Genomic DNA, 10888 nt, shown 5'->3' on the forward strand with positions numbered 1-10888 from the left:
TGATTGAAAGTCTACCTACTCTTTGAATCTTTGACAAATAGGCTTCTTTGAGTTGCCTTTGGAGAGTCATAAATTAGTGTGAAATATTTGGAAAATAAAACAGAAACCCTCTAAGGATACAAAAGGGAAAAAATATAAGATTTCAAAAGAAGTGAAGGGTTCAACCAAAGAACTAAGAGTTCTTGAATGCACAGATGAATCAGTTTTTCATTACGACATTGATGTATTAATTACATGTTACTAGTTTGGTACTTTGTTGATCACACTCAGTATGCAGGGATTCAGAATTCTTCTATCCATGGAACAACAAGTGTGTTAGGGCCTACGCGTATGGATCAGTCATTTGTTGTTTTGCCAGAACAAATAAATCAATTGGCGAATCTACCTCCTCGACCTCGTGGCGGAGGAGTTGTGCAGCCTGAGACAAGCCAGGGCGGGAAGATGATGGAAGAGTCATTTGTGGTGTTGCCTCCAACTGCTGCATCAGTGTATAAAACTGACTCTGTGTCTGATCTCTCTGGAACCCATTTGCCAACAGCTGAAGGTGGAAAAACAATCAATCCTACTCAACACAATGCTTCAGGATTTAGTTCCACTATAATTGTCCTGCAACGTGCATTTGATATTGCCACGAGCCAGACACAGGTTCATGTGACTTTTTGCTAGAATTACTGTCTATTCCTGAAGAAGCAACCTTTGTTTCTATTGATTCATCAGTTTTCTGATGATTAATTTATTGTTAGCTTATTTCTTTTTCTATTAGGTGGAGCAACCTTTGTGCCTGGAGTGCATGAGGGTATTGTAAGATAAGCTTGACAAGGAGGTTGAGGATGTGAATAGAGACATACAAGCCTATGAGGCATGCCTTGAACGCTTGGAAGGAGAGTCAATAAACGTTCTTAGTGAGGCAGATTTTCTTAATTATCAGTTCCAGCTAACCTCTCACCAGGAGTGGTTTGAGTATTTTGCTGAAAAAATCTTCTCAATAGTTTATTATGTTTCTATATAGTTGCAAGGGTTGAGACAGGCTTTTAAGTGTTTAATTCTTGCATTCTTCATAATTAGTTAAATATGCAGTATCCTCATTCTCAGTCACTAACTATAATATGATTGAATTCTTCTGGTTTATAATCGAGGAGATTCCAAACTACAAATTGTTTCCAGTATATATTTGTTGTAGATGCTTGAAGGTGATCCTGTACCACTGATTGAGTTTGAACCTTATGAAGCAGAAAACATATGCAGAATGACGAAGGCCTGTATTTATTAAAACTAAAGGCGGAATTCCTAAATTGAAGGAGTAAGTCAATTCTTTTTTCTCTCCAAATTTTCTCATTTTTGTTTGTTTGATTGATTTTGACTATCTCACTATTTAATCAACAATCAAATCATCAACTCAAATTACCTCCTGATTTTCCATAACCTGCATTAATAAACATATCAAATAAGGTTGGAAGATGATAAATGATTTATTTTTCCTATGTTTTAGGTTAACTCAGCAATGCTGGGCTCTAGACATGCGGAAATGACCAGATTTCTTGGAAATTCTCAAGATTCTTGAAAAGATAAAATAGAATTTAACATCATTAAATATTAACTGGAGCATCTTCACTTCTTGACCTTTTACTTATTACAATTTGTTGTTCATATTTATATCCATCTTATTACAATCTGCTGTTCATATGGATTGGAAATTGAAACCCTAATATGAAGATTTTGAGCCTTGCAATCCTGTCTACAAATAGAATAGGCCTGATCTTGTTCTTAAAATTCCAGAGATAATGTATTTCTTTTGTTTATATATATAAATAATTCAAGAACTCGTTTGAGAATGTTTGATTTTATTTATAGGATAAAATGAAACCTTTAAATCATCTCTCCTAAGGGCCAGGAAATGAGAAAATGAAAAGTTTTTTATTTTTTTTTTTAATTAAAAAATGTCTATAGCGATTGGTTAAATTATCAATCGTCATAGCCTTAATAAATATCTAATTGCCATAGTGAGCAGCGATTGGTTATTATACCGATCTCTATAGGCCTATAGTGATTGGTTTTTCACCCATCGCCGTTGCCAATTAAGGTAATAGCGAGAAGACTTTTGCCGATTGAGAGCGATTAGAACTCTACCAATCGTTATAGGCCTATAGCGATTGGTTTAGAGGTTAATAGCAATTGGTTACCAATCGCTATAGGGTCTTTTTTACTAGTGAGGAGAAATAGAAGAGAAAAAAAGTTTGTTATTTTTTCAGAGAATCAAATTTCGGCACATTATTTCCACTCAAATTTCTTCTCCCAAATTCTCTCCCCCAATTATTTCTCATATATTAAATAGGAAAGTTGAATATTTTTACTGTCTTGAATAATATCGCAAAGTACAAAGAAGAAGTCAAGGCTTCATGTAAATGCTATTGTCTTCAACAAATTCAACAAAAACATCGATCTTATACTATACTTATTATGTAAATGCTATTATCTTCAACAAAAACATCGATCTTATACTATCCTATTAGAACAGAACGCGTGAGATTGACGTAAACAATAAAAAGGACAGAGATTTAACGTGATTCACTAAGATAGAACTTGGCTACGTCCACTCAAAAGAGAGAGATTATTACTGAGAAGATTGTTTACAGAGATGATATAACAAACTAGGGTTATAACACGAGTTTATATAACACTCGGTCCCCTAAACCCTAATATAGAAACCCTAACAAATAAAGAATTGAGTCGGTCCAACTATTCAAGTCTATTCAACAAATCTCCACATTGACTTGAATTCTCTCAGATGTCCAGGTGCATTAGTTAATGCCTAGATCTCCCAAATACATTCGTCAATGTCAAATGGCCCAGATGCACTCGCTGGTGCTGGATGGCCCAGATGCACTCGCTGGTGCTGGATGGCCCAGATGCACTCGTTGGTGCCAGATGGCCTAGATGTATTAGTCAATACTAGATGGCCCAGATGCATTCGTCAATACCAGATGGCCCAGATGCATTAGTCAATGCCTAGATGACCCAGATACATTAGTCAATGCTCAGATGTTCAATCTTCTCTATCTCTCTCTTCTAAACTTGCCCATAGGGCAACTAACAGTTTCTAACGTTAAGCAAGTCCAAACAATGTTGGAACTTGCTATGAGTCCTGGCTTGGTGAACATATCAGCATGATTGTCAGCAGTTTCTACCTTTTTCACCTTTATTCTCTTCTCAGTCCTTAGGAAATGATATCGCACGTCAATATGCTTAGTCTGTTCATCATTAACTTGATCTTTGGCTAAGCATATAGCACTCAGACTGTCACAAAAGACAGTTGCTTGATCTTGATGTAGGCCCAGATCACTAATTAGTCCTTTCAGCCATATTCTCTTTTAGTAGCTTCTGTTAATGCCATGTACTCTACTTCTGTTGTAGACAGAGTCATAGTAGGTTGCAGAGTCGCTTTCCAACTAACAACTGAGCCTCCAAGAGTAAATACATAATCAGTCATATATCTCCTACTATCAACGTCTCCAGCATAATCAGAATCTGAATACCTAGTAATCAGACATTGTGTATCACCCCATATATGAGACCAACATCAAAAGTTCCTCATAGATACCTGAATATCCTCTTCACATCTTGTCAATGATCCTCCCTGGTTGTACCATAAATCTGCTCACAACATTCACTGCCTGTGCCAGATCTGATCTTGTACAAACCATAGCATACATCAAACTCCCTACTGCACTAGAATAAGGAACTCGAGTCATATACTTTTTCTCTTCATCTGTTTGAGGAGCAAATAATGTAGTAAGATGAATATTAGCAACACAAGGTGTATCTATAGGTCTAGTTGATGGCATCCCAAACCTTGACAACACCTTCTCAATATAATCTTTTTGTGATAAGAAAAGTTTCTTCTGGCCTCTATCTCTAAGAATCTCCATTCCTAGAATTTTTCGAGCTTCTCTTAGATCTTTCATCTCAAACTCAGCATTTAGAAGATCTTTTAGCTTCTGAACATATGTTTTGCTCTTTGCTGCTACCAACATGTCGTCTACATACAGGACTAGGTAGATGAATGAGTCATCCTTCAACTTGTTATAGTACACACAACATTCATATGTACTCCTGTTATAGTTAAGAGACATTATAAAGTTGTCAAACCTCTTATACCACTGCCTTGGAGACTGTTTAAGTCCGTATAAAGACTTCTTTAACTTGAAAACATATTTTTCCTTTCCTAGAACTTGGAAACCTTCTAGCTGAGTCATGTATATTTCTTCCTCTAACTCTCCATGTAGAAATGTTGCTTTCACATCAAGTTGTTCGAGCTCCAAATCCTGATGTGTCACTATTGCTAGTAACACCCTGATAGAAGTATGTTTGAATACCGGTGAGAAAATTTCGTTATAGTCTACTCCCTCCTTCTAATTGAACCCCCTCGCAACAATTCGAGCCTTAAACTTGACTCCTTCAACAACTGTTATACCTTTCTTTTTCTTGAAAACTAATTTGCAGGTAATAACCTTTCTCCATGTAGGCAAAGAGACTAACTCCCAAATATAATTTTTGTGAAGTGATTCCATCTCATCTCCCATTGATGTGAATCACTGCGCAGCTTCAAACCCGGATACAGCTTCTTTGTAAGTGGATGGTACAGACGTATTCACTTCCTCCTCAGCAACCTGTAGTGCATAACCAACCATATCTTCATAACTGTATCTCTAAGGTGGTCTAACTCCAATCCTCCTTAACCGACCTTCAGCTACACTCTCATGAATAACTTCAGATGGTTGAGAATCTAATTGTTCAGACTCTGGCAGCTAACCCTCAACGTGGGGTTCTTTTTCCTTTTGTAAAGTAGTTTCTAACTCCACCTGTTTGTTAGAACTACTGCTTTCTTATACAGATTTCTCAATAGAGTTAAGTATAGAGTTTTCATCAAAGATGACGTTTCTACTCCGAATAACTCTTTTTTCAGATGGAGACCATATTTTGTATCATTTTACACCATCTCCATAGCCCACAAATACTCCTTTCTTTGCTCTTGACTCTAGTTTACCGTCACTGACATGATAATAAACTGTACAACCAAAGACTTTTAGACTCGAGTAATCAACTAATTTTCCAGACCATACCTCGTAAGGTGTTTTGCAGTTAATCTCGGTGTGAGGCCGACGATTTATCAAATAACATGATGTAGTCATCGCCGCTGCCCAAAAACTTTTATTAAGCTTTGCATTAGAGAGCATGCACCTTGCTCTTTCCAGTAATGTCTTATTCATTCTTTCAGCTTTACCATTCTATTGTGGCGTATGCCTTACCGTGTGATGCCGAGCAATCCCTACATCCTTGCAGAACTGATTGAAATCAAATTAACAAAACTCTAGACCATTGTTAGTTCGCAACCTTTAGATTTTCTTTCTAGTTTGATTTTCCACCAACGTTTTCCATTCTTTGAAGTATCTAAAGGCTTGTCCTTTATTTCTCATGACAAACAACCAAGTCATTCTTGAGAAATCATCAATAATTGTCAAGAAGTATCTCTTACCTCCAATAGATTCAACGCTAGCTGGACCCCAACAATCTGAATAGATATAATCAAGTGTGTCTTTTGTCGTGTGAATAGCCTTTGAAAACTTGTTGCGATGTAGTTTCCCAAAAACACAATGCTCACAAAAGTCAAGACTCGTGATATTGTGACCTCCAAGAAGATCCTCCTTTGCTAAAATCTGCACCCCCTTTCACTCATATTACCAAACCTCATATTCCAAAGTTTAGTGATATCATCCTTGTGAATCTCTGAGAATGCAACAGAAACAGAACCTGAGACAGTAGAACCTTGCAAAAAAAATATTAAGTGTCATTCTTAACACCTTTCAGAATAACATCAGAACCCTTGCACACATTTAGAATTCCACTTTCACCATTGAACCAAAATCCTACGAGTTGATGACCATGTAAATAAGTTCCCTGAGTTGGTTGGTTCGATGGATCCTATGTCTCTAATGCAATCGTTAAAATCAATCATATCTTGGGTAATATTAGACTCTGGACTTCAGCCAATTTTGTTTCTCGTAGCATTAAAATCACCAAGGACAGCCCATGGTTTATCGCCATCCATCCAGTTCCTAAGACATCTCTAGAGTAGTCTTCTCTCGGTACTAGAACTACTACCATAGACAATAGTAAGTTGGAACTCAATTCTAGAGATTTGTTCCTTGACCCCAACTAGTATTGTTTGATCATTGGAGAAAAGCGACTTTACTTCGGAAGCCATTGGATCCCAGACACTCAGATTCTTCCAATTCTCGAGTTCGAATTATGAATGAGTTCCCAACTACTATCAATGCACAACATGCGAAACTTGTCAACATTATTACTTTTGACTTTCGTTTCTAGAATCCCCGTGATGTAACCTTCTAATTCTCAATAATCCTCTTAATTTCTTTGCATGTAAGAGGATATTAAGTTCTCTTATGTACCATGAATGGATATAGGGGTTTGGTTCATGCATTTCAAAACTGTCTTGCATTACACGATCTGTCTCATCATCAGTGAAGTCGTATGCATCACTATCCTCACTGTCTTCAATGGCTACAGATTATGTTATCTGAAATTCATACTTATTGGTGATTGGGTTTGTTGCATCTGGATCATCTTCACCAGTGCTAGTAGCCCATTCTTCTTGTTCATGAGTATCTGCATGTTCTCTTCTATTTGGCCTTTTTTGGCTTTGGACTTCCTCACTACTAGATTCTTGAGCAGTTCTTATTTTGATTCGACCTACTTCGGAGTTTAAGCTTTCTACTTCAATACCTCTCTTGTTTAGGTTAAATTCTGAATTTTTAAATTCTCTGAACCCAAGTATTTCTAGGTCACGTTCAATAGATTTAGCAAGAAATTTGAGCTTTTTTTGAGCCTTGGATTTTCTTGGTCACAGTCCTATTTCTAACCCAGATTCTGATGTTTACCCAAACCCTGATTTTGACCCAGACCCTGATTCTAACTCATACCCTCGTTACCTTCAGATTGTTGCTAATCTTTACCCATAACTGAATCTTAATTCTGACTCTTAGCCTAATGCTCATCCTGACCCATATTTTGACCCTCAGCTTTGTGCTGACCCAGACCCTCATTGCTCTTATCCTTGTGCTGATCATGACCTTTGGAGTAACTTTCATACCTTTATTATTACCATGGATTTGATTCTCATTATTCTTTTGAACCCTGACCAATTTCATCTTTTTTGTTATTTTTCTTTTAACCTTGATCTGCCTTTTGGCTTTATTCTGCTCTTGATTTCCAACCTTGTTACCTTCTATCTAAATAATTTCTATAGCTTCAACCCGATGTTGATTTCCTTCCTTGGCAATTTCTGATTGGATTTAATTTGTTTTCTAATTTTCTTCTAAGACATTGATTTTGGAAGATTCTTATTGTGCTATTTCAGTTCTATTGTTCTGATTACTATTGCCAACATTTTGTTCACTCCTCTTAGCTACTTGATTGCTTGGATTGGTATTTCGAGTGGGTGAAAGTATTGCATCTCACGCATCTGTTTGGGCGTCATTCGTACCTTACTCCAATTTCGAATATGTTTTCGAGTCTATCTTTGAGTTCCAGTTTTAATGGAAGAGAGCTACTTGGGTGAATTTCAACGCTTACCCTATCTACATAGACTCTTTCATAGCCTTCCATAGTTGGATCAAACATCATTGACTTTCATATTATGCTGGAGATATAAGCTAGACCGGTGGAGTTGCACAAATGAGATGAAATATTCTTCAGATTAACCCAGGTCTGCTCTAGTTCATGTGGTCTATAGTTTGTGTTTAATTCTTCAATCCATTTGTATAGTTTAAAGCACTTTCCCTTGATAAAAGTGTATTCGCTTTCGATGATTGATTTGATTTTACTACCATTTCTGAAAGATAGGAAATAGAATCTGTTGTCGTTATTTTAACTTTTTCAAGTCCAGAACTTTCCCATTGATTCATAAGAGTTATCTTCAAGGTTGGATAAGGAACTTTGGTATTTCCCATAAAATGCCCAATGATGACAAAGTCCCATGCTTTCACGCATTTTTCCTCTATCTCTGGAGGTAGCTCAAACCTTTGAGGATGTTCAAGGGTGATAACTTTTGGTAACATAGTATCTATGCAGAACTTTCCCTTCTCTGGATCAGGTACAAACCTGTTGCCCCAAACTTGGTCATTTTGCCATGTTTTATTGGGATTGTTTATGATAGTATACACTGTTGTTTTACTGCACTTTGAGATCTCTCTCATGGTATTAACTGACCATTGGATCGTCTCGTCATATTGATCTTTGTTGAATTTGTTTCAGTCTTTCTGATAGTGATTATTGAACTGGATGTTCAATTGACCACTTCTTGCTTTCTCCATGGTAATCTCATGCTTCTTGATTTGGAGAAATAATTTCCTTAGCTGATTTCTAAGGCCTGCCAAGTTTGCAATCTCATTTTTTTTCATAGATCAAATTGGAGGGACAATAGTATTGTTGGACGTAGTTGTTATATCTTTAGAAGGCTTATCACCAGCATTATCTTTATTTTTATTACAATCAACGGTAGGGGTTGTGATAATTGTTGATGTTGCTTCCTTAGTACACTATTTTCTTGTCGGTTAGATTGGTCAGCCCATTTAACCCTTCTGTCACATGAATTTCCAATGACATGATCCCTTCCTATCCTTAAAAGTATGTCTTCATCTGGTATCTTACCATTTTTTCCAACATTTTCTTGACCTTCAACAGTAGTGTCTTCTTGACCGAGCTTATTTTCGTGGATCTTAGCTTCAGGATCAAGAGTTGCTAGTGGGGAGAAAGCTCCAATGTAGATATATTCCGGTTCTGGTCTTGTTTTAGTTACTATAGTTCTAGAAGATTTTGGTGCAGTGTTTGGGATTACTTTTTTAGCTTGTTTATTTTCCTTTGAATTTGAATTCCTCTTTGTTTTAATGGCTGACTTGGATTTATTTAAATCTGAATTTGGAATCATCTTTCCAGCCTCAATTTTGCCTTTCGTTTCCAACTAGTGCAATTGTTATGGATTTGTGGTGATCCAAATCGCATATAATGGCTTCATCAAATTCGGTGCTAACATCTGAGTCAAATCTAACCTCCAATTTAGAGTTTATGTTAGCATCCAATTTCTTCATAGCATCATCTGAGTTAGGTGGAACTTGGTTGGAATTAACCTGTTTCTATTCAGTCATGGGTTTAGAAATTACAACAGATTTCTATTTTCCGTTTTTGACTTTCTGCATTATTAAATTTGCATCAAAATCCACTTCTACATCAGGTTCTGACCCATTTTAATTGTATTAATTTCTTCTGCACTTAACACCAACATTTGTTTCTCCATCCTTGGTTGCCCCAGCTTTAGGACTTGCATCTTTCATCATAATTAGCTCATTATCAGGACCAATGAAGTTCATAACTGTAGCCTTGTCATCTACCTTAACAATTAGGCTTTGATTAACTTCAGTACTTGGATCAGCTATGGACCCTGATATTTCAACAGAATGTGAACTTGATGATTTTTTGAAATAGCACTCAATTTCCAATTCATTAGAATCATCCACAATGCTCAATGTAGCTTTGGTTCATTGATTATTCATCTTTGAATTGAACCCTGGTTTCATAGAAATCTTAGGATCCGAATGATCTTCTATATAGCATCCATTAGACCAAAATACCGAGGGACCATTTGAAACGCAATTATTTATTAGTTTTCTACCAATTTCAGCAATAGTTGATTCTTTTACATCTGAAATCAACCCTGCTTTAATTCCTGATGTTTCAGCCTCATTAGGACTTAGAATATTATGTGAACAACACCTCAATGATTGTTAGACCGATAGAGTGTTAGGATTTAGCATCCCATCAGTTTTAGCAAAAGGACCAATGCTTTCTAAGTATCAATGTTTAAAATGAAAATTACTTGATTAATCTTGGTAAGGTAGGACGATTATGCAACCTGAAAAATGCATTAACTAATTAGACCAAAATTACTTGAGAATCAATTTTGTTTCCAATAAAAATTAAGTATTAAAAACCCACGAGAAATTCGCCTTGGAGAAAACTTTCATTTCTCTATGCAAGTAAACAATGAGATTCTCACTTATATTTAGATCTAAAGACTCCGTAATGTTGATATTAACACACGAACCTCTTGTTCCGATCATCCCAAATTATACTTAACAAAATTTCACGGTTTTAATTAAATTTAAAAATAATTTTCATATATATATATATATATATATATATATATATATATATATATTTAAATTTAGGAAATTGTTAAAGTTTTTCTTTTTAAACTAATTTTAATTAAAAATAAAATCATAATTATTTTATTTCAAATGTTGGTTAATACTATCGGCATTAAAATTTTATGTATCTAATTTATGAATTTTAAAATAATTTCTTGAATAAAAAAAATTCAAAATAATTAAGACCAAGGCCAAAACCTAATTAAACAATTAATTGAATTAATTATTTTGATAATTAAATCATAAATAATGGATGATAATTTCTAAGAAAAATAAATAAAATAATTTGAGATAAATGTTGTACACATTTTATCTCAAATTAATTTTAGAAAAATCAAAAAGAATTAAAATAAATAATTTAGGATAAATGTTGTATCCATTTATCCCAAATAAATTATTTATTTAACAAAAATGTACAAAATAAAATAAATTGATAAAATAAATGTAATAGTTATTTTAAATATTTTATATATTTAAAGATTTAAAATCAAAGACAAAAAGGTGAATGAAAGATCAATTTTAAATAAATCCTTTATGTTAAATAAAAAAACATAAATTACTAATCGGGTGCAACCGAAATCTAGTAGAAGCGCTGCAGTAAAAGCTAC

At 35.1% G+C, this 10888-nt stretch overlaps 1 protein-coding gene across 1 annotated transcript; it reads left to right on the forward strand.

Annotated features, from left to right (window-relative positions):
* Positions 1 to 234: 234 nt before the first annotated feature.
* Positions 235 to 921, forward strand: LOC124940566 (beclin-1-like protein). The gene is made up of 2 exons (XM_047481091.1): positions 235 to 645; positions 764 to 921. The coding sequence occupies exons 1-2, from the start codon at positions 235 to 237 to the stop codon at positions 803 to 805; spliced, it is 453 nt and encodes a 150-aa protein (XP_047337047.1). The 3' UTR covers positions 806 to 921.
* The last annotated feature ends 9967 nt before the right edge of the window (positions 922 to 10888 follow it).

Source organism: Impatiens glandulifera, chromosome 5 (genome assembly GCF_907164915.1).
Source record: "Impatiens glandulifera chromosome 5, dImpGla2.1, whole genome shotgun sequence".
NCBI lineage: Eukaryota > Viridiplantae > Streptophyta > Magnoliopsida > Ericales > Balsaminaceae > Impatiens > Impatiens glandulifera.

Excerpts from the sequence above, each read along its gene's own strand:
- LOC124940566 (XM_047481091.1), top strand. The coding sequence starts at position 235 with ATGTTACTAGTTTGGTACTTTGTTGATCACACTCAGTATGCAGGGATT. Across the intron at positions 646-763 it reads TTGCCACGAGCCAGACACAG|GTGGAGCAACCTTTGTGCCT; the intron begins GTTCATGTGACT and ends TTTTTCTATTAG.